At 40.6% G+C, this 27,082-nt stretch overlaps 1 protein-coding gene across 2 annotated transcripts in view; it reads left to right on the top strand.

Moving 5' to 3' along the window:
- Nucleotides 1–17,306, top strand: part of LOC143351449 (uncharacterized) — a 52,014-nt gene extending 34,708 nt beyond the window's left edge. Inside the window, exons 6-8 of one of the 2 annotated variants that reach the window (XM_076782945.1) lie at nucleotides 12,478–12,678; nucleotides 13,911–14,105; nucleotides 14,674–17,306. In XM_076782945.1, coding sequence (XP_076639060.1) covers nucleotides 12,478–12,678; nucleotides 13,911–14,105; nucleotides 14,674–15,383 — 1,106 coding nt within the window. In that variant the 3' untranslated portion in view covers nucleotides 15,384–17,306. Of the gene's footprint in view, nucleotides 1–12,459; nucleotides 12,679–13,910; nucleotides 14,106–14,673 lie in introns of both variants that reach the window. The other variant, XM_076782944.1, reaches the window with a different exon arrangement.
- Nucleotides 17,307–27,082: the final 9,776 nt, after the last annotated feature.

Raw genomic sequence — 27,082 nt, 5'->3', positions numbered from 1 at the left:
CGTTTCACCGCGACGTGGACTTTCGATCAACGCAAGTTTCACCCGACTGGTTGTCCAGGAAGTCATAGTTTCCAGAGGTTGTCCCCAGACTTGATCCGAAACGATCAGAGTTTTATTTCGATCGAACGACGATCGTAACCGGATGACGTCGCGGGCGAATTTCCAAAGGGTTTTCTCGCGGTGTAGCATGAACGGGGGCTGGTTCGGCGGCAGGGATTCCAATTCAAATTCGTTCGAAGCTCGAAATTTTGATGGGACTAGCCTCGAGCGGCGAGGGTCGGGTACTGATACTGGTGCACCGACAGTGTATTGTTTCGGCATGATAAGCGGCTTAACGGAGCTTCTCTCCCTGCTGCCCCCGGGGGTAGTGTGGAGTAGCAGTCCTGCCGTCGATTTCTCGTCCCTCCCTTCTCTCGTCCCTCACCCCATCGTCCCTACCCCATCCCCCGTGGTCTACTCAATCAAGGACCAACGGCTGCCGCGCCCGGTTTCTCGTCCGACTTCTCTCTTCTTTCCTTCAGATTTCCATCGTAATTTCAGCTAACGAGGACGGACGCAACAATTTCCAAGCCGCCTGCATAAAATTGTTCCACGGTAATCGCGAACGGAACCGTCGCAGCCCGTGTCGTAACGCGGCTGTGCAAGTCGGGTAAATCGAATTACGGCGGAACGCGAGTTCGTCGCGATGGAAGCCAACGTGCAGGAGATTTTGCGGAGAAACGGGCGCAACTGGACGAATAGAAAGACGTTTAACACGGAATTTCAAGGGAGATTCGGCCACGATAGTCTTTGCGCTCTTCCAAACAGTTTTTGACCCTACGAATTTATTGGAAACTAACGCAGGGCTTTTTAAATAGGACGGAACTTTCGATTGAAATCAAATAAAACAGTACAAAAAACATTTTAAATGATCATTTTTTATTATAATAATTGTGGATTTTTGGAACGAACAAGAGAAAAAGTCTAACGTCGATCATTGTTACTGGGACTCATTGTATTTTTTCGTATCATACTTTAGGTACTGTTCATTTTGTTATCTATCCTGTTTATCGATACCCATCGTTTCTTTCACTTTTACAAAAGTTTATGTTTACATTTTTCCATACGATAAAATTTTCTACCTCTGCACGCTATTAATGCTAATATCCTGTACAAAAGATTTATTTATTTGTATATTGTGCATTTTATCCATACAGATTTGTTTTATAATAGTTTAGCTTCAAAAATTCGTTACATTTTTATTTTCTTCAATTAAAATGTCTCTGGGAATCTAGGTGTCATTGGAATCTTTAATTAATTTTTTATAAATTGTTCTAACAGGATTTCTGAAAATTATTCGAAGCTTGCTTGTAAGACTGACCTTGTTTACTATGATTTCGGGTTAGGTCTGGTTTAATAACTTGATTAAAAATATTATTTATTAACCACTTATTAATATTTTTTAGTAATTGGTATAAAAATGCAACGTCTGCTTATTCGATTATCAAAATATTTCAGTAGAATTACGAAAACACATTAAAAAATTTCTGCTTTTAACTTTATATCACTCCTATTATTTTGCTTTATATTATTTCAGCTATTGATCATAATTTCACTTGTCTTTCTGGCGATCGTGCTACCAAAATTACCTCAGGCGCGATAGTCTACTAGTTAATGAAAACACGGTCCAGCAGATTTAATACAATTTTACATCGTAATATGAGAGAGTTTATGACTTTATTAAGGAAATGTATATTTCATGGATGCTTTTTTGGGTTACCCACAGAATTATTATAGAAGTATTTTCTATTGGAAATTGTTTAAATCATTAACTGGCTGTTTATTCATGAAATTCTATATTCTTCGAAAACTGTATTAATTCGTATAAATTTTCGGTATTAACAAAACTGTCCATTTTATGTACAACAATTTAATATTTCCAGTTACACGTCTATATGTCCGTGTAATTGCACATGCGACTTCGAATTCCTCGTGACTTCAGCGAACTTCTCGTTTGGAAACTCGCTATCATTCGTCGTCATGAACAGTGACTTGATCCACTTCTTGTTCCGTCGCAAAGTCGCTTGATCTATGCTGTATTATACTTCAAAGTTGATTGTCAGTCGTATATAATCATCCGATATGGAATATACTACAAGCACTTGTCACCAGTTCACGCGTATTGACAAGTTTCTGTCGCATTATTGTCAACACCTTTAAAGACACATACGAAACAACCTTCTAATTACTGTATAAGAACTATAAATTTGACATGATTCGAAATGCTTCTTAAAAAACACCCACGAATGTTCAGGATTCTTTTTGTACATTCACAGTTTTTTAGGATGTTGAGAATCTTTTAGTGTTTAGTTGTATTTTTTTTCAATTATCATGAACGTTGATAACTTCTACTGTAATTTACACTGTCAACTTTCCTTGGTATTTTTGAGCCTGCTCAAAGGCTAAGAGTTTATTCCTGTATATTTTTGAACTCTCATAAAGATAGAAACCTTCCCTTTACATTTTCCTATTTTGTTTTGATAGTGTATCATATTTTAATTTCTGTTTAATATATATACACCACAAAGAACTTAAATTCTTTTTCCACCCTTGTGAAGATTGATGACTATTCCAACTATCTTAATCAATTTAAAATTAAAAATCATTCCTCGTAATTGTCATCCTTTATGAAGATTGAAAATTTTCCTCCTTACATTTATGAGCCCTTGCGAAGTCAATTTCCTTCTTCAAATATTTCATTATTACAAAATATAGACAATGGTGTTCTCTTATCCCGTTTTAACAGCACGTTACATTTCAATCTCATCCTTTATTTCAACCCCCACATTAAACTTCCACCAAAGTAAAAAAAAAAACATTTCAATCTTTTACAAGGTCGTAAAGGCGCGAGAATAGTCGTTTTAGAATTTTCGACCGAATTTCATGCGTTCACTGATCCAAAAACACCCCCCCCCCCCCCCCCCATCGAGGAAATTAGATCGGTACGGAAGTTCCGTTCGGGATCGTCTTTCGCGTTTTCTGCAACCCCCTTGTGTTCCCAACTTTCTCGCGCTTAGTTCGCCAAGTACAACCCCTCGACAGCGGACCAAAAAACGAGCTGCTTACGTGTTACTATCGCGACCAGTCCGCGCGAGACTCGCGATTCTCGTTTAAAGCAGACAACGTGCACGCGTGAAACTGGGTCGTGCACGTTGTCGCAGTCGCGACCGACATCACCCGCGCATCGATCGGTTTATTCCCAAGCGATGTCCACCACTTTTTCAACCCTTTCGCTGGTAGTTCAACGTCCCGCTCACAGGTTGCGCCTCCGTCCAGTTCGCCGTTGGGGTCAGTCGGCCAGCTTTTGAACTTTCGCCATCCCCGAGTGGCGGGTGTATCGCTGCCCAGATAAAGACGTGTTTCGAGCGCTGGTTTATTAGATATCCGCGCCGGTGGGGTTGATAAGAGGGATGGGAAGCGTCGAGAGACGGCTGGCTACCCGACCAGGGGTTGTTAAGGTGCCCATTGAGGTGTAACTAGGGGGATGTTATTAAATTTCGTTCGGGCCTACCTCGAGGGGACGGTTGAATATCATGGCCTCGACGCGAAAGTCCAAGTCCGGAGCGTCGGGTGTCTTCTTTCGCGGCCATTCTGGTCACATTGTTCTGGTTCCTCCGGCATGTACAGAACGTGATTGGCCATCGAACTCGGCAGTCAGTTTTATTTTATTTTGTCTCGGGACAGGAGCAGCCAGAGGGTCGCTAGACATTTCATTGGACTTGTGTATCCGAAGGGATGGAATTCCTACTGCTATTTTCAGGGGTTGAGGATTGATCAAACCTGCCTGTATTGATAATTAATCTTTCGTGTACGATTGCTGGTTCTGTTACTCAAATTATGTTTGGCTATTGAAAAATATTATTGACCAATACTGTTAATGGGATATAAATTGAGGTGTATAGCAAAATCAGTCTGTATCTTTTATAGGGTGAGATATGGTAACTATGTAATAGTTGATAAAACGTTAATAATAGGATTAAATCAGATTTTTTAAATATCGGTGTATGCATATAGTATAATTAAAAGGTTAGGGTTTCTAAATATATTTTTATATTTATGAAATATAAATATTTTTCATCATCATATCGTAGCAGAGGGCATTTAGACAAATTCAAAAAACATTCAGGATACTTTTATTAACACAGTATTGGGTTTTCATTAGTGGATATAATGATACTTAATTTTCGTTTTATTTTAGAGTACTGAATTTGAATTATTTCCAGTATTGTCTTAATAAAAATATAATATAATAAGCTTTTTAAATTTACCTTAAATGGGCAATGTTTTTCTCTCAAGCTTTTCGACGTTTCTTTTATATTGCTTATTATAGCTCTGATCAAGTCGAATAAAATCATCGTATTCGCCTTGACGGGATCTATAAACTTCGACGATCTTGAAATCACAGAACAGACCTTCGTATCGTTAAAAGCAATAAAAGTATCTTAGATGCCGTAATTAAGTTTACGTCATAGCCATGTTATCACTCATCCCTATGTTCACCTTGAATTACACGATTTGCCTCAAGAATTACACGATGCTAAAAATACGTAGTTCCATATAAAGAAATTTTGAAACATATAACGAGGAAACATGTTTCGCATTACAATATATATTTCCTCGCCAATATATAGACAGCAAAGAATCGCCAAGAATTTTCCCAAATGTTTACCTGATCGAGTTTACATGCGCATCTCCGTAAAAATTGATCGATTTTAATTATTTTCTTGATTTGATTAGTTTTTGAAGGGGTTGGACGACTCCGCAGCCATTTTTTGCGGGACTTCTTAATTTCGCAGGTATCGATTCCACCCCTTGCGCGCTATAATCGAAGTAACCGTCGATAGGTTACGTTGTCTCGGGTTTCCACGATTGAATTTCCATACGCGTGGACCGAGAAAAGTTTAAAGGGGAAAGGAGACGCGGGCGCTCGACGTCTCGCGAAGAAAATTAATGCATCCGGTGACTGGCAACACGCGAAAGATCCTCACTGAGATTGTCCAAGAACGAAAACACCCTGATCACGTGCCTCCCGAGAGGCCGTCTTTGTCAGTCTGGCTAAGGGGATGAAAAATCGCGAGAGCCGGGATTCGAGTTAACAAGAACGGCTCGCGCAGCTCGATTCCTACCACCCTCTTCCCACCCTCCAATGTCAATTAACCGACTACCGGGGGTTGAGGGAGTACCGGAAAAATCGCAACCCCTGTTTCAATAAGGTGGCCTTTACCTCATTTGGGGGAGATTGTTAGGAGCGTTTAGTTTAAAACTCTCGCTTCGCTCTTGGATCGCTTTCCAGTAAATTCGCTGTTTTTTTTTTGAAGGTCTCTTTTCCTTCATTTTAATGATCAATCTGCGTTCCTTTTTCCTATGGATTATTTATCACAAAATTTTTTATGTAAAATTTGTTCGAACACTGACTGCTAAAATTAGTTGCAAACCTTCGTCGAGAAAACGTATTTGGATCAAAGAGCTCAAGGGGTTGGTTTTCACAGAAAACGTCTACCGAAGGTCTCGTAAGGGTTCTTTACAAGTACACACAAGATAAAATAGAATTCTTTAGAAAATTTCGGGAATTGCATTTAAATTGGTTTGCTAATTTCTTAAGGTAATTAAGGTTTCCTCAAAGGAATAGTTTCCAACCAGAATGCTTAGAGGGAAGCAAAGGCAATTACTTGAGTTTGATTCAAAGTACTTAGAAGATCCAGTAAAATTCTCAAAAACCTGTGAGATTGTATTTAATTTGAAGGGCAAAACTTTGAATCAAGAATTTCAAGGGTTGAATTTTATCGATGATCGCTTTTCTGGTTATTTTTAAGGATAGTTTTTGAATATATAAGGAAGATTAAGTAAAGTTTTAAAAACTCTGTGTAAGTGTATTTATATCGAAAATTTGAAGAGGTTATTGTTCATCGAGGTTCAGTTCTTCAATACTCTCTAAGGGTTGTTTTTGTATTCACAGAAATTTGTATAAATTGATTGCTAATTCATATGTCACGCGAAACTTCAGTCAAAGAAACGTCTTTGGATTGAAGATATCGAAGGGTTGGTTTTCTGGGAAGGCGACTCCGGTTTCCCTTAAAGGGTCTTTTCACGTACACGGAAAACCAAGTAACCCTTCACGAGTGCGGTGCTGGATCCTTAAAGGTTCCCTTTTTAAGGGTTGTCCTTGTCCACCCCTGCGTCAAATCTCGGCGGATCCTTTAAATTTGCGTCACATTTCACCCTCCTGCGTGTCTTGCAAGGGTGTCCCAGGGTGTCCCGTCTTTTAATCAGCCCCGGTGACCAGGACCTTTCGGCGGAGACGACGGTAACTAATGATACCCTGTGCCGTTCTTCTTCATCCCTTGCTCGTGTCGTCTTCTCTCCTATCGGTTACACAAAAACCCATAAAGATGCCGGGGGTGGATAAATTCGGTGAATTTACACGCGGTGGCATTGATTCCTAATTTCTTCTCGTTGTCGATTTTCATGGCGGGGATTACGAATAGAAACTATTAATAAATTTTATTCTTTGCAAAGAAACACTGGCGTATGTACCAAAAATATTTTAAAAAATTCTAAATATTTTGCGTTTCCCCTATATTAAAATATCGACAAATATTCGGGACTGATAATTTTCCCGACAGAAACTAAAAATTGCAAAGTGTACGAGAAGAATTTTCGCGATTTCTCGCGGAGAATAATTCAAGACATGACTCGTCAATTTTTAATTCCGCGTACCCAATCGTGTCGGGGGGGGTGTAAAAAAAGAAAGGCGCGCACACGGCGACGTGACCCGTGGAGAATAGCGAGCATACAATGAGCGTTTCGAAAAGTTCGTCGTTTTTATCCACGTTCGTAACTTCAAAGAGGATGCAAGCGTAAATAAGAGAAGGAAGGGAGGGAGGGCGGCGGTGGGGTGGCAGTGGGAAGGGGATGAAACGCGGTGGCGCGAGAGGGAGCAAGAGAGACAGCAATTTTCTCGTCCTTTCTCGAAATATCTCCTCGTAGAGCTTAGATCGGTGCCAGGGACCTTTCCAGGGTGGCATTTTAGGGGTTGCTGCGACGCGATAATGAGAACGGGCGCAAAGGGTGGGTGTGCAAAGACATCCGACCGACGGTAGTGAGAGGCTAGAACGCGGGAAAAGGGGGATGAGGGTGGTGGGAGGCACCAGGACGTAGGACGGGGGTTAGAGAAGAAGCTGAAAAGAGGGGAGGGTGTGCAGGCTCCACAAGGGTTAACGCCTTAGGAGTAAGAAGGGCGTTTTAACTCCTGTTTTGCATAGATTTGAATAGATAAGGAGGACAGGAAAATACGCGAATTAATTTATTATGTATCTCTGCGCCGCCAGAGCGGAGGGGTTTTAAGCGAGCAACCCCGAACGACCGGCTTTACTCTTTACTTTCGGGGGTGCCCGTCAGACTTTAGCCCAATGTCTTTAAACGCCCCTTAAGTTGCCCCACCGACGGCCCTCTCGCACCCGTGACAACCGTAACTCGCTTCTGTTTCTTGACGGCGCGGAATTTCCGTCTGCCCCGATGAAACGACAATAGATTCTTAAGGCATGGCTATTGTTTATTCTTCTGCATCCCCAATTTTTTTGTCGCTTTTCACTCGACGGAGGGCGAAACACGCACGGTTCGTTCGTTTTCTGTGAAAACTCCGTTTCCCGGCGTCGCAAAAAGGCATCGTCTAAGTGGACAAATTCTGCGTACATCTTTAAATTTTACTTTTAATTTTTAATTCTCTTATTTGTATTATAAAATTCAGGCTAAAATGGTCTTACGGTTTCTAATCGTTAATTGTATAGCACTTAGCGATTTTATACATGATTGCAAATGCTTCTATAAGGCAATGTCTGACCCATTATTGACTAATACTACTTCCCGGTAACCTATCTTCATCCAAATCTATTTTTAATTTTTCTTTCATCAATTTTCGTTAATCAATTATCAAGTTCATTTGTTGGATATATTATAATATTGATTTATAATTAATATTACTTCTATAAAATTGACGTTAACTCGTAGCACTTGTCCTCCCCGAATCTCGTTTGCAATATCATGGTAAGATAGAATAATTATTTATTAGTAAATTTTAATCGTTCAATGATCGTGTAAGTACTTTCGAATAATATTCTAACGTCGTCTGTTAATTTTTCTTCTCTCACGAAGTTAAACGATTTTCAGAATTTATTTATCAGACACGTTAATAATTAATATAACCGTTATAAAATTGACAGGAGTGTGATCTTATATTTTCCAATCCATAACTTTTAATTCTTTATTTTCTAAACGATTAGAAATTCTATTTCAGCACAATGTCTGATCCATTACTGACTAATACTACTTACTTTACCCCAACCAAATTCTTAGCTTTTGCTTCACGGACAAGATCATGCAACGATAAATTAATTTTATTAAATTTTAATCGTTCAGTGACCGTGGAAGTACCTTTTAATGATATTGTAACTTGTTCCGTGACCCGAAGACGACTCATTCTGCCTAGAGTTAATTTTTAACTTTACTTCTTCCTGGAAGTTAGTCTATCTTCAAAGTTTTTCGCCAAGTTTCTTTATTAGATGCATCGAGGATCGAGAAGTGACGTTGACCCGGGCCGAATGGGAAGCGGCTAAAATACCGAAGCACATTTTGAACATGCTGCTCGATAATACATCATCCCTTAAAGCTTCGGTGCCCCAACGGAAGGCACACATAAAGGCAACTAACCCTAGGGCCGTAACGTTTAAGCTTAACATTTCTCACCCCTTAAAGGGTAGCGGCTCCTTGAACCCTTTCGGTTCTCTCCAGGGCCTTCCGTCTCTTTCCCTTCGACTCTTTCAGAGATCTCGCCTGGTTCTCCCCTCATTAGTCTTCATTTGTTTTCGGAATTATCGCCCGACGCCCTCTCCCGTTCCGGCACGCGAGCGCCACTGTAAGAGGGTGCCAGGCATTTTGGAGGTTTATTAAATTGAAAGTATGTTACGAACAGTTTGAAATAGATTCGCGCCCACTGTCAAATACCTTCCCACCGAATTTGAAAGCTCTACGATTTATCAACGATCACAAAAGACGGAACTACCCCCGACACGGTCGATGAAACAGGAACGAAAGAATAGGCTAATAAAATCAAAATTAGTTTCACTTTCCATGGCACGTATTCATCGTATCGATGCAAGTATTCATTATTATTAAGCATATATATGAGATAGAAACAACATTTTTACCAATTTATATCATTCGATCGTACAGATTTATGCAACAAAAAATTATATCGATGAATATTTGAGACGTTTAAAAAATTGCTTTCGTCATCGTAGTTGGATGCTTGGCGAGTTTTCATTAATTTCTTACGATCCAGTCGACAAGATTATAATATTAAATTGTTTTCACTTCGGAATTTTAAGCAGCTGTGCAACGATTCACCCTGAAAACGTATAAATTCTTGTATTTTTTCCATAAAGATTGAAAGTAAATATAGAACTTTCAAGTAATTATTATTTATATGTTTCATTATATTATATACTGGTACTTAATTCTACTGATTCTTTGCTGTATCAATGGTTTGATTAATAACAACTTATTCAAAGCTGTGAACGTTATTCAAAATGAGACGAGTGAAATACTTGAGCGACTGATCCTAAATGGTTCATCAAATTTAAAAGTTATTCGTTCGTTTACATGCCAAATTTTCTTTATACCCTCGTTTATCAATATTTTAAACATTCTTTTAAATAATGATATTATATATCTAAAATCTTTGAGGCTCATCAATACACACATAACAATAATAAGTTTTTTCTTGGCCTCATATTAGCACAAATGTGTTTATTGAAATTCTCATTTATTTTGCTCGTAACAAGTGAAAAAATAATGAACTAAGAAATTTGTTCAATAATAAATCAGTAATATAATAAGTCAGTTTTCGGTACATTTACTTATCTTTTACTACAGCTTAAAAAATGCGAACAACAATTTAAATACAGTTTTCTAAAGGAAACTTATTCTCTCGTTTATATTTACTTAGGTTATTATTTTACTGTAGTAATGCTTATATGCTAATACGTACAAATGTATCTGAAATCAAAGTACTTCTGGAAAACATTCTAGGAAGTTTGAAACAAAATTAGTCGATAGAATGTCGCGATTAGTTTCAGAAGAAAAGAATATTTAAGACTGTTTGATACCATTTGTGATAAAATGATTGTCAATAAAAAATAATGTACATTTCCATTGTAAACTGAAGAGTCATTAATAGTTAATATCATTTATATTTAGTAAGCGTTCGATTACCGATGGACGAAAGTGTATCTAATCACAATATCGAACGCAGTTAACGTATATTAATTCTTTCGTTTTACTCGAAGATTTTTTCGCTGCTAGAACGTGGGCGTAAAACGGAGAATTTGCCCAGAAAACAGTCCGAGCAGACTCCTAGCTCACGGCGCATCAGGTACACGGAAACCCTTGGCCTCCTTAAGCTCGCTGGCAGCACAGCTTTCGCGCGCCTCTTATCGTTTTCTTAATCCCCTCATAAAGTAGCTGCAGGTACACGGTCTCGTTCTCCCTCTCGTCCACCTTGTCTCTCTCTCTCTCTTTCTCCATGCGAGCTTCCAGCTGGGCTGCTCGGCGTTCCGCGCTGGTGTGGTAGAACGCGAGATAGTGGTGTCCTCTCTGGCAAGCGCGGCTTAAAGAGAGCTTAAAAATCACCCCTTCGGCCCCTACCGAGCTTTTTACATCCCCGCCGCCGAGTGTCCCGCGACTGGTGGGGCCACCGGCTCGTCCAATCGTCGCCGTTGCAGCCACGAGCCGCCACGCCCACGTTCCAGTGACCAGACAACCCTCCCCACCCGGCACGTCGAGCCTCCCCTACTCGCCGCTCCGTGATCCCCTACCCTCGACGCCCGGTGGCTTCGAAGCTTTCACGGAATTTTTAAACTGCCCCGCACAGATGACGGTATAATCTGCTATTGATCAAGGTGTTTCGAAAAACCGATACCGTACCGATGACTACGGGCCTTCACTTTTACTCCTCCTTCGACCCACCATCTGCTCGGCGACCGACGCGAACGAACCGCGACTCGTAGCTTCGCGGTTTTCTAACTTCTCGCGTCGAACGTTTCTCCCTTAACTTCGTTTTCTTTTGCACGTTGCTTCGAATTTTTCCGTTCCATCGTACGGTGGACGTTTCGACGGCACTCTCGGTTCCTCGGAATTTCGTTCGGCTTTCGGCCGTTCGTAGGAAGGAACGAGAGTCGGGCGACCGTGACCAGTGTAATCGCCCTCGAACAGATTAATTCTTCCGATGTCGTGGATTTAATTGCATACCTGCACACGCGGGAGCTCGTCCCACGGCCAGGCGCGGTATTGGCCACCCATTGAAAAAAGGTGATCGATCGTTCCTCTATTCTCTGTTGGATAAATTTAACTGTCCATCCACGTCAAACGCTCGCTACGTCAAAGGGAAAACGTTTCTGTAGCTCTGTCCGTCACCCGGCGATCGCTTATCCGTCTGACGTTATATAACGTTTCCAGATCACCTCGGGTAACACGTTTCTTTTCTAACGAGCGCGCCGTGGGTTATTTATTGCGACCCCTTTTGCGCGTTCGTTTCACCCGACGCGATTGATTTTTCCTTTAAAGGCGTCCGGGGTCTGGTCCCTGGACGAGTTGCTGGAATAATAGAAAATCGGACCAGAAAGAAAGGAACGAAGAAAATATGTCCTTACGCGCAATACTACCTTGGAGCCAAGGAGGTGTCATTTACGAGGGCGGATTGAAAAGTTTCCGCGAATCACCGCCAGGGTATACTTTGTTGCTGTTTTAACATTATTGCACCGACGGCTCTTTCATGAGTGCTTACTGCGAGATTCCCAGAAATTTATCAGAGTCCCGTTTCTACGGATGTTTATTCAGAACTCAAACAAACAGTATATTTTTTAGATAATAACCCATTCTATTCAGAGGACTTTTTTTTTAACGTGAATAATTAACATCGAGGCAATTTTCGGTGTCGCATCTGCAAATTAAAGTGTTCTTTTCTCCCTGCACAAGAATATATAAACTCATGTAATTTGAATTTGATTTATTTAATTCAGTTTGTGCCATCGTAAATAAAATGTCGACTTTGTTGCAAGTGCAAAGGGTCGAAAGATTATCAGCAACGATATCCAACCCCTAACAAATAGTTTGAGATCGTTCCAGAGCCAGTCTTCGCGAACTGGCTTGCTAAATTCCCGGAGGTAAAGTTTAGAGAGTAATGCGGATGAGTATTTTCTGGGGCCTCGTACAAACCTACAGGCTCACGCTCGGCACTCTGGGTAATTAATTTTTCCTCGCAGTGGCTGTTAGGTCAAAGAGGGTTTCGCGATCGGACCTAACCCATAGATTCCCGAATCGTTTCATCGGCCAATGGGCCCTACTACTTGACAGACATAATTTCAGATCTCTTCGATTGCACAGGCTTGCAACACCTGGGTCTGGAGCAAGGAGCAGGTCAGGGGTGGGGCGGCTTACCCCGAGGGTCTCTGCCACCGCATTGTCTTCCACCGCCACCCGGTCATCACTCGCACACACATCCCCCAACAGCTGGTGCGTCGGCCTTCAATCCTTTTCATCACACCATCGAGCAGAGATCGCCTAGACTACCTGGACCTAACACTGGTAAGGATTCCACTTAGTCCCCCTAATCTTTCATTTTGCCATAATTGACGATCAACGCGTTGATCTACGGTTTTCATTTTATATCTCACCACATTTGTCTATGTATACAGAGCGTGGCACATAACTGTTGTCACGATTTTTCAGGCACTTCTAATAGTCTGATGAAATGTTGAGGCACTTTCAATAATCTGATGAATATTTCAAACCAAAGTTAATCAGTTTCTGATCAGCTACGAATTTAGATGTAAAAAAATGCTAAAGAAAATTGTTTTATTATAAAAAGTTAAGGTCATCTTCATTTTTTTAAATAAAAAAATTTTTCTTGGCATTTTTTATATCTAAATTGGTCGCTGAACAGACACTAATTAATGTTTGAAACATTCTTTCATCAGACTAAGTGCCTGAAAAATCTTGGTGACAGTTATGTGCCACACCCTGTATTATACATCATTTGATAGCTTCTGTTATCTTTTTCTGGATCATTATGAAATATTTCACAATATTGGATTCTTAATGAGAGATTTAAATCAACACGAGAAGTTTTCCCGCGTTTTCGATTGGACCTTTGTAGAACTTGTAAAAATGGAATGAAAGTTTCTAAGGAAAGAGGGGGTAATTCAATTTCGATTAAAAGAAGTTTTTTTAAAAGAAACATTTTTGTCTATATTCTTTAAAAATCGGTATAACATTTACAATCGATCTTCGATGTCTTACGTTCAAAGGGGTGGTTTCTCCCCTAAAGTGCAAAAGTAGTACTAAGAGAAAATTGTGCGAAGCCAACAATACTGTTTTATCTGCTACCATTGATTCATGAATTGAAAACCCATAGTCCCATCGAACATATGAAATAAAAACACTAGATTTTTTAACAGTAAATTAGAAAAAATATAAGAATGTGTAAATATAAACAGGAAGAGAATAGATAAATGATTATATAAAAATTGAAGAGCATTTGGCAGCTAACAAATTTAGTTTCTAAAAAAAAAAATCTGTTTTCCTTCCACATGAAAATAAAAATAATTTGTACATTACAAATTACAAATTTCTTAATATGTATGTAAAGAAGGGAAGGAAGTAATAAGAAGAGAGTTTATTTTTAAGGGCTCGATTTAAAGTACAGGGTAGAGATTTTCATATCGAGATGGATGTCAGAGTCGAGTAGTAATGTTGAGGGATTGGCAGGTGATTGTGTTCATTCGTTAATGAGAGACAACGAATTGGTCTTCTTAAAGAGTCGTCCAGGAACGATTTGGGTCCAATCAGTGTCTCGGTGAGGGAAGTGACGCCGACATCGTCACCTGGCAATCCTGGACCAGGGTTGCTCACGACGGCCGCGGTGGCGGCGCCAACACCCCCGGCAGAGTCGACGACGACAACGACGACGACGACGACGCCCAGCCCGTCTGGACATCACTCTCATTTCCAAGGTATCGTTGAAAACATCTTTTTACTTGCAATTTTATTTCACTAAAGCCTCGGTTTGTTATTCGCACAAAAAAACGTGGTTTGGGCGATACGAATCAATTTGTTGAATAGTTCGAGGATGTTTATTAAAATACTTTCGGTGCACGAAAATGTGAAGAATATATAAACAAAAAAAAAATAGAAATTCGAGAGTATGAGTATCGTCTTTTCTCCTCTTAGTGTGCGGGTTTCTAATATGGCATAACACGCAAAATATTTTTAAAACACATTTTAAACACAATTTCAATAAAAGAATGGGCCATATTAGGTATACTTTCTCCAGATCCCGATTTTTGCAAGTGTTATTTCACTTAGATTTAAAAATCTGTAGATTTCTAATAGTCAATTCAAATAATCTCTTCTTACTTTGAGACAAATTAAATGTAAAAATATGAATTATATTTCCATCGATATTTAACTATTGCTAGGCTATATTAGCTACCTTGACTGTGCATGATTTTCTGTACGCTTCTCAGTCTGAACTTGAATTTCGAAAAGTTTCTGACAAATCGTTCGTCATTCTAACGACAGGTCTTCACCTTCTGGGAGCCACGGGGTCCATATTCGGGTCGATATTCGCCCCGCTGTTGCCGCAGTCGTCCTGGCTGTACAATCCGCTCTATCACACGCAGCAGTACATCCTGGAGCCAGAGTGGCACGCTCTGGCGCTGAGGATGGCCCAGCAGCGGCTGCAGAGGCCCGACCAGGCCAGGCTGGAGGAACTGAGGAAGCTTCGTAGCAGCAGCAACAGCCCGGAAACGGTTCTGAAGGAAGAGAAGCAACGAGACGACGATCAGGACGTTCTGCGGAGATCTGGCCTGGACAGCCCCGACGGGAGCATAGAGGTGGACGACAGGAACGAGTACGATCAGAAAAGGGATCGCGTGAGAAGCGACGAGTCTCTGCCGGAGCAAGACTCGCCGAGGATCTCGCCGGTGAGAAGCGACGCGGAGGACGCGACGTACCAGGACGCCTCTGTCCACCTCAGGCCTAGCATGGAGAACTCCAACGACCAGGAAGCGACCAGCGACGAGCAGATCCCTCGTCGGGGCGATATCGCGGTGAAGATCCGCCTGGAAGGCACCGTGGACCTCAGCACGAAGAAGGGACAGGACAAGGAGAACGTGGGTCAGGATCTGACCACCAGGAAGAAGGACGACGACACTGACGTCGAGAGGGACGGGGTCAGGCCCAAACGAGAGAGAAGCCCGAAACCCAGGCACGTCTGGAGACCGTACTAAAGGTCCACGATGGAGTTCTCGTAGGATCTCTGGTGCGCAGAGGTCCTCGAGCGTCTTGCAAAGTCGCTGGGGTCATTGTTTTAGCGTTCGCGCGTCGCGTTCTCAGCCCAGTTTCTCTGGGGATGATAATACGTAATACCGAGTCAGGGTTCGGCCGTGAGAAGCTTAGCACCTGGTGCACCGACCAGGAACTATCAAGGACTCGAGGACTAACCAGGGTTTACGTTCGTATAGTATGTAAATATAAGCGGCGTCCAACTATTACCTAGGTTACCATTACGTGTTAAGCACTACCCATTGTCATTTCGAGCGAGACTAATCGATTCGCGACGACCCTCGTCACACCGGGGCTGTCTGTTCACGAGGAATCATGTCGACTGTACAGAGTTTCGGTAGTCGAAAGTGGACTAAAGTCGAACCTGTGCGCGACGACGGTCGTTCGTAGCCTCTTCCTCGAGAGCGGAGCGCAGCTCCTGCCGTTGTAAATATATCACAGTTCCAAGGATTCCGCGTCCAGGCTGCGTCACGTTCCTGTATACTGCTCCTTCTTTTTTTACGAGGAACGTGAATCGGCCGCGACAGAGAGCAGATCGACGAGCGTGACTAGGCTCGTGACCCGAAATCTTTCACTGTTTAAGTACGTCATCAAATAAAGTAATATCATCCGTTCCATGAACGATCATACCTTCTTACGCAGCGTTCTTCTCGACGAATCCCGGATACCTGGACCCGGTCTCCAACCAGTAAGTACCACGCTATCGGTCGATTATCAAACGTTCGGCAGTATCGATAGTTATTTTCTCGTATTTATTAGACGATCGTAAACGGCGATTAAAGGTTTTTTTCGGTGAAATATTTATTGCGTCTCGCGATGGAAAATCGTTGGAGGGAAGTCGCGGGAGCGCGTGCGAACTAACCCAACCTAATCCGGGCAGACGAGATGCAGCAGATTCAATAATTCGCCGCGATTGCAATCGAGCGGGATGCACCGCACGCAAAAATGGGCAGGCCCGATATCCGGTCGGTGAAAAGGTCCGCGTGATTGATGGGACACACAAAGCATACACCAACCCTCTCGTTTCCTCTCTCTCTTTCCCTCCCTTTCTCTCTCTGTCGCTCCATACGCCTGTCCTCCTATCACAGTGTCACCCGTCACGTCCCTGAAATCGAGATAAAAAGACCGCAAAACAATTTTCTACATTATTTTGCGATGCGCGGCCGATCAAATGAGCAATAATGCCCGGCGTACCGCCTCTCCATGAATCTTTCAAGCGATGCATTCACCCGTGGTCCGTACGCACGGGTGCGTTCACCGATGAAAATGTGTTCCGTCGACGGCGCTAATTACGCCAGGCAAATATTCCGGCTGTGAATCTTTCAAAACAGAAGCAAAAATTCATTCGATCGCCAGGGGGAATAGTAAATAGTTGATAGTTTTGGTCGGGAGGGCATGCAACATTTAGGGAATCGAGCTTCATCGGAGGTAAGGGTGACTTGAAAAATATCCGATATGGTCCGATCGACCATTTTCAACGATTTGGAAAGTAGATATCGGCTCGATAGTTATTAGAAAGAATATTCTTTGAAAATTAATGCAATTGGCGAGGAAAGTGGTAAACAGTCAATAGTTTATTTTCTTAAAAGTAAATAGTAAATAGTAAAAAGTAAAATATTGTAACGTCGGTTTCTATTTGATCCACCCAGACACGGTCAACCATTTTCAACAACGTGAAAAATAAATTCCAGTTAAAGAATTATTAAGAAGAATAAGGTGAGTATTTGGAGATCTTTTTGTATTGTTGATAAATAAAATTAGAATAGAACTGGATTAATTTTCAAGAAAATAGAACTTTTTTTTTAGACAACAGGTGTCTTTTGAAGGAATCTGATCGTCAACTTTCTGATCTGAACAGAGATGACATCGATGGGTGGATAAGTATACACCAAAGAGGGTAGAATTTAAGGGGTTCATACCACCCTGGCTGTGAAAAATATCCAAATTTAATAAGGAAACTTTAAATGCATTTTGAATACTGTTAACCAGATTTTGATGAAATTTAATATTAATATGTTTAAGTATTTTGTCTGTCGTATGATTTATGATTTTTTTTCTTACAATGAAAACAGTAGTTTTCTGAGAAATCCCTACAATTATAATTCTTAAAATGTTTTGAATGCTTAAATGTTCTTTGAAAGCATATTGAATGCTTTATTTATAAGAAAAAAATTCGTATAATATTGTTACAAAACATTCTGAAAAATATTTTTTGTTTCATCCTCGCCAGCGCGGTTAACCTTTTAAGGGGTGTACCACGATGCAGGATCAAAAATAGTTGTCAGAACCTCGACTATGTAATTATACATTCTTAAACTTTTATTTAAAAATTCGAAAAAGTAATTTACTAAATATCTTAAATTGATTATCAAAATTTCTCAAAAAGTGTGACATAAAACTTTTATTGTAACTTTATCAATTTTTAAATTTAAATGTCAGTCATTTTGGCCTAAGTTATTATTTTCCAAAAATCCATGATCGGTATAGAGCGATACTATCCGAGATTATGCCACCAATATTTATTTTCTCAGATCTTTCAAGTTGTCAAAAGTTTGGTAATAACAAAATTGGTTTGTAAGACCCATATTTCGTTAGTTTGAAGAACTTAATTACCAAGGTCAAAGATTTATCGTAAAAATGAGTTAACTTCTGGACCCCTAATTTTAGTTATATTCCTTAAAAGCCTCGTTTACCCACAAAGACTACAGTCCCCAAGAAAAAGGAATAGTAACCATAACAGTATTTTCAATTTGTTGATAACCTTTCCTAAGTTAATAGCTCACAAACGATTCAAAAGTAGTTAACCAAAAGGAATAAGAAATAAAAAACGAAACAGAACGTGTCAAGCTTATCGTTGATGTATCATCTTACCTGGATCGAATTAAAGAGATCGCCGACAAATCCAGAAGCGTGGATCGTACGGGATGGTTTGCTGGGCACCCCCTACGATTTTCACCCCCCCCTCCTCGTTTGGCCTGAAAGAGGAAAAAATAACGGACTAACAGGCTCTGCGAGCATCACCGGTCCGCGATCCCTTTTTTTCTGGGGAAACCCGTACACGTTCATGCTGGTCGGGTTATCGCAACAAACTACCCCAATGACGACACGATTAAAATTTCACGGGGGTTGCGTGGTCCGGGCGTGTTCTCTCTCGGAACAAACCGTCTCTGTATGATCCCTCTCTCCACCGTGACTGCCCCCGTCCATCCAGCCACCCCAGACCACCTTTCGACCCCCTCATCCCCGTCGGGTGATTGGTACGCGACCGCAGCCACCCCCGCCTTTTTAATACACCCGCACCTGCATACTCTACACCCGCAACCGGTGAGCTGCTACCGTATATATGCGAGAGGGTGCATCCAAACCCTCCGCGAATCCCCTCCAACCCCCCTCGACCATCCCCCCGCAGTAAACTATCCTCTTCCCTCTGTTTCGTTCGTCGAGTCTCTCCTTCCTACCCTATGTCTCTCTCCGTTTGTCCCGGTCGCCGCTCTCTTTCCGCGTCAACGTCAACGGTGCACGTCGAGTGATTCATCGATCGAACTTGTATTCGTGTCCCCGGCTCGTTCATCCCCCAAAATAGCGACAAAGACTGGACCTCTCCTCTGGCGGTGTGTGCAGGTCGTATGAAGCCATGCCCGAAACCGCCGCCACGGCGTCCGGCACAGAAGCCAGAGAGACGGAAAATGCATTTCCAGGGGATGATTGGAGGACGGGGAGGGAACGTTCTTTCAATCGCGGTGGCGGCCTGTGGCTCGATCTCTTTTTCACCGATCTCGATGGAATCGCTCGCCGACCGTGGCCAGCGGTTTCGGGCCTCCTCCTCGACACAAGGATTCGTTTTACGCGGATCTGGCGTCCTATTTGCGCAAGACGCGGATCACAGTTAATCGTAAGATGCTCGAGACTCCCACGATCTTAGTTCTGCCGGGCTGATAACGATTCGACCACCCCCGAAGATGGTATTCCGATTTCTGGCAAGCATTACTTTTGGCTTCTTGAGACCTCGAATTACACACTAGAATCACACTGATCGGTTGGTTCCTGATGATAGTCAGGGTGTTTAAGGTCCAAGACTCGAAGGGTTTATAGTCAGACGGAAAATTCCTTGTAATGAAATTCAGGAATACTATATTTATTTATTGGTAATTTTTCCGGTTTTTAAATTCATTACAATTTTCAAAATTCTATTTATTAGAGGTCAATAATCGGAGTCACTTTCTTATCGTAAGGCAATCCTAGCAGACCCTGCCTTAGACATCAACATCAGAGCATTCAATGGTTCACCGAGTACTTGTGAGAGAGCGGTCCCTCTGTTGGCGCGTGCGGGAGGTACAGTTGGTAGACATACTGGTAGTCTTTCATATCAAACTCAATATAACACTAAGATTGCTCTACTCTTGAAACTAAAATAATTAGTATAACTGCAATTCAAGTAATAGGTATAACTTTTTGAAATTTTCAATTTAATAACCTTACAGAATTGAATATAAGTTCTATAGGATAAAGAGAGTCAAGAGAAAAACAAATGAAAATCGATCCTCTAGTCGACGACTTTGTTAGTCATAATCTAAGAGAGAGGCTTTTCTATTCTTGTACTATATCGCGTATTACTTTTCCTTAGAAAATTTTACCGGTTAGAAATTATTTTTCGATGTCCAAATTTGTCAGTTCTCCCCCGATCGGCAGGTGCGTTAAAAATCGACGGACCGGCAGACGAAGTGGAAAGGCAGATAAGAAACGACAGGGAAGCGAGGGTGAAAAACACAGGGCGATTCGGGGGGGTTGAAGCGAGAGGCAGCGCACCCCTTTTCTGGGCCGCGGAAAGAAGGCGGTCGTAGGCGTTGAAGCGCGGAGGGAAATAACTCTGGCGTGAATAAATGATAGGAGCCGAAAAAAGTTGGCCAACATCTCCTGCTAGCGAGTTCCGGGCAGCGAGCTCGTAGGAGAAGCTTCGAGGTATCCTTTAATACTTTTTGTCCTTGCGACGCCCCCTCCCCCTCCGGCCATCGCCTCTGCGTCGGTGCCCTCCGTGTTGCTGTCAGATGGCCGTCGGGGCCGAGGGTGCTACGTTCTTTTTATTTTTTCTGTTTTTTTCTTTTTATTCGCCCAGCCGCTAGCAGCCGAGCACTTTAGATAATAAGGCCAGGACGCTCGGCAACGGACGAAAGGGTAAATTGGGTATTCGTCCGAGGAATTATCTCTCTAATTTCTTTAACGTACCAGTCTCTCGCCTTCCTCTTATGTAACGTGTATAGAATTTTCATCATCGCGGATCGGGGCTTGCTCGAACCCCATCAGCGGACTTGATGCTCTCTCCTGAGGATGAAAGGGTTCATCTACCTGATGGAAAAGATCAGAAGACGGTCGGAGCAGTGTTAAATAATTTGCGGCCCAAGCCCCCCCTCCCCCCCACTTCTTCTCCCACCACTTTGATCAGCTTCACCTGTCTCGCAAATATTTCAACCCCCTCTGGGATCTTGATCCGGATGGAAACAGCCGAATTTTAAGCTCCGACCGAAAACAGTGGATACTGATCGACGCGGTATGTTGCAAGTTTCGTTTCCAAGTCGCAGTTTTCGGGATTCGGGTAACAGGAATCATCGTGATCGTTTATGGCGGGAAGGACTTGTCAGTTTTCGATTTTTCCGAGTTCTTGCAAGATAGTGGCGTACAAGTTTCTAATGATACGTATAGTATATTTGCCTCTTCGAAGTAAACAACAATAGTTTAACGTTAGAACTACCGGCAATTATAGTGTATTTATTCGTACCAAAGAAATTAGAACGATAGATACGTGAAGAAATGTATAATGCAATTGAAGTATGTGTTTATTTATTCTCTTATAGAAAATTCAGGTCAATTTTAAAAAATTCAGTCTAGTAAATTTTTTACTAGTTTTATTAGAAATTACTAATGGGTCATTTTCATTCTTTTTGGTAGTTCTAGTGTTAATACAATTTTTCCTATTGCAGCATTCAATATTCATATAGCCATTCAAGTTCCTGTTTTAGGTGCTCGAATTAGTGTAATATTGATATTTCTAAATATTACAATTTACTTGTTACTGACATGCACACATAAAAATAAAAGTATAATAGTGGTATGTCATTATTATATACAGATACACTCTAGTAACAAATTACTACAATAAGATGGGGTCTCAAATAACTTTCTAATAATATTACGAACTGTAAACCGACTTCTACGCACTGTTTCTTCAATTTATAATAAGATTTTCGGTCTCTATACAAAGTAGAATCAGTTGAAGGGTGATTTTTCGTGGAAAAATAATTCGAAAATATAAAGTGAAATTTTTAAACGCAACGCCTTCTTTTCTGGAAAATCACTCAACGTAAGTAGAAAGAATGAGAACTAGTCGGACGCGCCAGACAAACCGAATTCAATCTACGCCACAAAAATATTCAAATTTAATTACCCTGAAAACGAAATAATTTTATTCCACACTTTCGATTCATTTTTTCGTGTAGAATCCTTTCTCTCTTGTACCATGAGTACTTCTGCCCGCAATTGCAGATTTATTATCAGACTTTTCCAATCAACGCCTGGTAGTCCGATTTTGAACTTATATTTTCCAAATGATTTTCAATCACGTACATTGTGTGACATTACAGAAATTATTATTATCCATTTATTAAGTAATATGTAAGAAACTAAAAATGTGGATTTCACGTAGTCAAACATCGCTCATAAAATTTTAACAAAATAAATTAATTTGCAATACGTTGGAAGGACAATTTTAGACTTTCTAATGATCGTTCAATTCAATCCAAACGTTGTAACTTTCAGAATAAAATAGCAAGTGATTTCTTAAATATTTCGATGGTACGTACAAAGGATACAATCGAGTAATCGTCGAACAATGCGTATTTAATTACAAATACTAATCGAATAGAACGAACACGACACCATCCGCAAAGTGGAAGTCAAGTTACGGAGGCGGGAAATCGGAATTGTGGAAAAACGATCGTTTCTCTTGGCTGATTGCATTATGCAGCGAACAGTGGAGCAACGTCGTAACGTTTTTCGTGAAATCTTGGAAGGATTAATCGAGCATCCTTTCGACGAAGTATCACGGAACCTCGGGCTCGATGCTAATAATAATAAACGATCGCCGATATAAGGGCAGGGGTCGATGTAATTCGTACAAATGATAGTTCGCCGCCATCGGTCCGGGAGGGTAGCAAAGGCTCGTATACATCGTAATGGCCCTAAAATTAGATCCCACCCTTGGCGCGGGTCCGAGTTCGACAAATTCGGTTAGGTCGATGAAAAATGAATCGCTGTTACCGTCGGCCTGGTCGGTTTGCATCTTCGATTTTTATCGGTGGACGCTGTAGTGTTAATTTATCGACGTATAATTTATCGGCGTGGGATGGAGGAGGGGGAGGGGTAGTCTCTATTCGGTGTTTTTGGGAAGAAAAGGATCGAAACACCGAGTCGTGTTACCATCGGATAAAATCGATGGTCGTCGTTGAAAGTTCGCGTACGTTAAAGTCCTGCGCGTTCGGATTGTTTTCGATTTAGCGTGGACTGGTTTTCGTTTTTACACCGAACGATGTAGCGTCGTGTTTAGTCTGTACTGCTTGCACGCTACAACACCAGAATCAATTTTTTTCGACCCGAACGTTTATAAACTATCAGATATTTTACGTTTCGAACGTCTCTTCCGATATGGATGGAACGCTGTTCCGTATTGGCTGACAATTATTTGTTCGTACTACTTGAAACGTGCTCTTGCTTGTTTATATAGCACTTATGCTAATTTTTACAGCGAAATAAACTTAGGCGTTTTCATTAAACGGTTGTCAACGTTCATTTCTTTTATATTCAAACTATTCTTTTGTATCTTCGTCACGCTTCGTTCGACTAGGTCTGATTATATTTGATCTCTACTACTTTCCTTCCGTGCTAGGAACAGTAGAATTTATTTCTCCTGTCAAACTTTTAGAATTATTCATTTTCTTGGTAACTGTTCTTAATAGTAGATTTGTAATGATTTATATTTCTTTATTTTTAATAGTAAATTTATAGTTATTCATTGTTGTGAACATTGTGGAAATATGGAATATCTGTCTTATTACACCAATTCATAAATCAGATAATAAAAGCAATAGTCAAAGTGGTGTGACTAAAGTTGTTAACAAAATATTTATCAACAAATACAGAATATATCTGTATTTTTGAAATGGATAGAAATGCTGTGAAACAAAATTAATAATGCATACTCCTCTTAAACGAAATCCTATAGTTTTGATTTGATTATTAGATGCAATTTTGCAAAACTGTCACACAGTCACTATATTATTTTATTTCTTTCACTTACATTGCATTCAATTAGATATAGATAATCAAATTTCTGTGATACTTCCTTTCATTCTGTTCGACAGGTTTTAATCTTTATTATTTTTCAATCATACTATTTACGAAGTAAAAAATTCGGAATGAAAGATTTTGTCAAATGTTCGAAATAGGGAATAGACATCAGAATATTATTGGTCGATTTCGCCATATTTGTTCGACGTCGATGTAAGAAATTTCTTCGGTACGGATTAACGTCTACGCAGGAATAACTATAAGAGAGAAGGTTTGTTTCACGCATAGCCCGGAGCGTTCGTTATATTATGTTTGCCGCTGGTGTTTACAACTGCTCCTAGCCCGGATGACAATCTCGAACGAAGGGTGGCTCGACGATAAGACAGACATGCACGCGTATTTGTTTCCAAGCCGACTGCTCGAAATGTTTAACGGAGCGAAGTATCGGATGACGTTGAAATTTTGTTTGAAAAGTTGGCTGTTTTTAACTAATCTGCCACCTTTCGTTAATATCCAAGAAATATTTATGAAAGAACAGCACATACAATTCGATATTTTGTACAATGGAGAAAAATGGAAATTCAATTCTGTAGAAATCGGTTTCGATTACTGTTAAAATTGATTAGTGAAACTAGTCGATCGAGACTAAGGAAGAAGAAGAAAAAAGGGATCAAAAACAAATTGTATTCTTTACGAATCTTAATTTTCATTCATTCTTTCAGCCATAGTCCTTCAGAATAAAGATATTAAAAATTAGATAGCGTGTATAGAAATACAGTGTAAATGCAAAATTATCTTCAAGTATCAACAGTTGTAATATGTAAGTGAATTCGAAATTGAAAATATAAGAAATTTATATTGGAAATGATCTACTGTAAAATAAATGGTAAATTTAATTTTTTAACAGATACAGAGAAATTGGAGAACATTTCATTCAAAATTAATTTTTCAGATTATTCTGCTGGGTTACTAATGTTTGTCCACATTATGTTTCTTGAGAAAAATTGTATAATTATAAATTGTTTTCAAGTAATTCTTTGAGAGTGAAGGAGAATAGTTCGAAACAATTTACCTACAATTTTTAGCAAGTAGCTTTCGAAATAATTGCAAACAAAATGTTTTAAAGAGTTTCGATTAATATTCTGAGTATAAAGTCTGAAGTATTTTAAGGGGGTGGCCTGAGTTCAGAATTTTATAAAGGAAAACTTATTCAAGATACCAAATTCACATTTTGCACAATTCTTATGCATATCTTGACAAAGTTGTACAAATTTTTTTACATAAAAATACTGATTAGTTTTAGAAATATAGGTAGTTTGCACAATCATTGTAAGAAAGGAGTAGTTAACATGACTTTGGCAACTCCAACCAAAGTTGACCAAATATGAAAAATAAAATAAAGTTAGAACACGGGGTTAATGTTACGCTAATCTAGACCATCCCCTCGAGCGAAGATATTTGAAATAATTAAACACCATGTTTGGAAATAGATTGGGAAATTAAATAAAAATTGAATTATGTTAGTTTTGTTCGTAACAATTGTGTACAGAGAGTCGCGACCAATTAAATGGGCCGAATAAGTACGTTTGCTCGAAAATAAATGGTAGGACAGGGGGTTAATGTCACGAACGTCTCCCCGATGTTTCTCGAGCACCTTTCGAATCGTCAGGAGCATCTTTGCTGGAGGCGAACGAATCGAGCTAGACGAAAGAAGGGAGGAAAACGGTCCGGGCGACAGCGGTGAACTTTGCCAAAGACAATATAAAAGTTGGGAGGGTTTCGCAGGATTGGAAGTCGTAAATATCATCTGCTAAATAAAGCTTCATCCTCGAGTAGGATTCAAGCGGCGGTGAAAACCCCTTTGCACCGACGGCAGGAGGAGAGGGAGCGAATCGGAGACAAAGGCTCGTAACGCTGGCTGACATTAAGGTATTGAAAGAAAGGGAGAAGGGCGGCTGTAAACGGTGTCTCTGTTCACCCTTGCAAACGATCAGCGTTTCGAAGCGTCCCGGCGCGGACGAAATCTGCGCTGACGTCTTAACTATGACGCGATGCAACAAAATCTTCTTTCTATTCGCTCGTCGAATGCTCTGCGTCGGTTCGATTAACTCAAATCCTTGGAAAGTGTTTTATTTACTATGCCATGTAATCCTCTCCAGGATAACCAGCGGCATGCACAGTGTGCATAATAGTAATTATAATCGAATGAAAGAATACAAGAAAGGTATAACGAGGTAATAAAAATTTTAAATTAATTGCAGATGTAAACAATGATATTTGAGGGACCTGAAAGTAATCGTTAAAGGAGATATACGTGGTTGAAGAAGAAAGGCGAGAAAGTGTTAGGATTTAGAGTATATCGAAACTTTTTTACTCGAAAACTAGAAAATAAATTTAGAAATTACGTATTCTTCGTTCACCATTTGCACAATCGACACACAAAATACTATCACCTGCGATGGAACGGATTTCATTATAAAAATATGTCTATTGCAAATTTTACACTTGTCAAGTGTGCTTTTTTGTATAGGATGCTGACTTGGGTTCCTGTACTCTGATATGATAGTAAACACGGAAGTTCTCTAACTTGTTTTGAATATTTGGATTTCATTTCTTTAAACTACATGAATTTTTTCCAAATTTTTTATAGATTCAAAACGCGTGGAAACTCCTAGAGCGAGTTCGGTGGTCTGAAAAATGGTGTTTCGGGGTTAATTCAACAGGTACTCAACTGCCTTCGCCAACTTACCTTGTACACTTCGGAAATTTCGTTCGCCAAAGAGTGACGGAGACCCACGACTGAAAAAGTAATATCTACGATCCCAATCTCCAAAGTAGAGATCTTGGAAGAACTTCCGAACGAAGGATGAACTTCGGAGCGTATTCGAGTCGACAGAGATTGAAAAAATATTTTTCAGTCATCCTTTTTCTGGCGCATCACCGATTTTTCATTAACTTCTCGAGACCGCCGTTAAAGAAACTCGATTCTTCGGCGGAGGGAGGGAGGGGGAGGGGGGTGGGGGAGGAGGTAGAATGGACGATCGAGATTCGACTGGACGAAGGGGAAGAAGAGGTCGGAGAGGACACAAAGCTACTTTAAATAAAGGAGCGCTCCATCCATTGAACCTATTGTCAACCTCTGACGTTGACTGAGCGAACGGCAGGTCCGCCGAATCCATCATCTCCATAGAAAACCTTAATTATTTTCTGATGAAAGAAACCCCCTCGGCTCGAATCGCTCTTTTGCTTCCGTCTCCTCTTCTTCTTTTCGATCCACGAACAGTCTGCGAGACTGATAGCGTAACTC

This window comes from Colletes latitarsis, chromosome 2 (assembly GCF_051014445.1).
Source record: "Colletes latitarsis isolate SP2378_abdomen chromosome 2, iyColLati1, whole genome shotgun sequence".
NCBI classification, from domain to species: domain Eukaryota; kingdom Metazoa; phylum Arthropoda; class Insecta; order Hymenoptera; family Colletidae; genus Colletes; species Colletes latitarsis.
The sequence above is the reverse complement of the archived record's forward strand: the minus strand, read 5'-3'. Positions and strand labels throughout refer to the sequence as shown.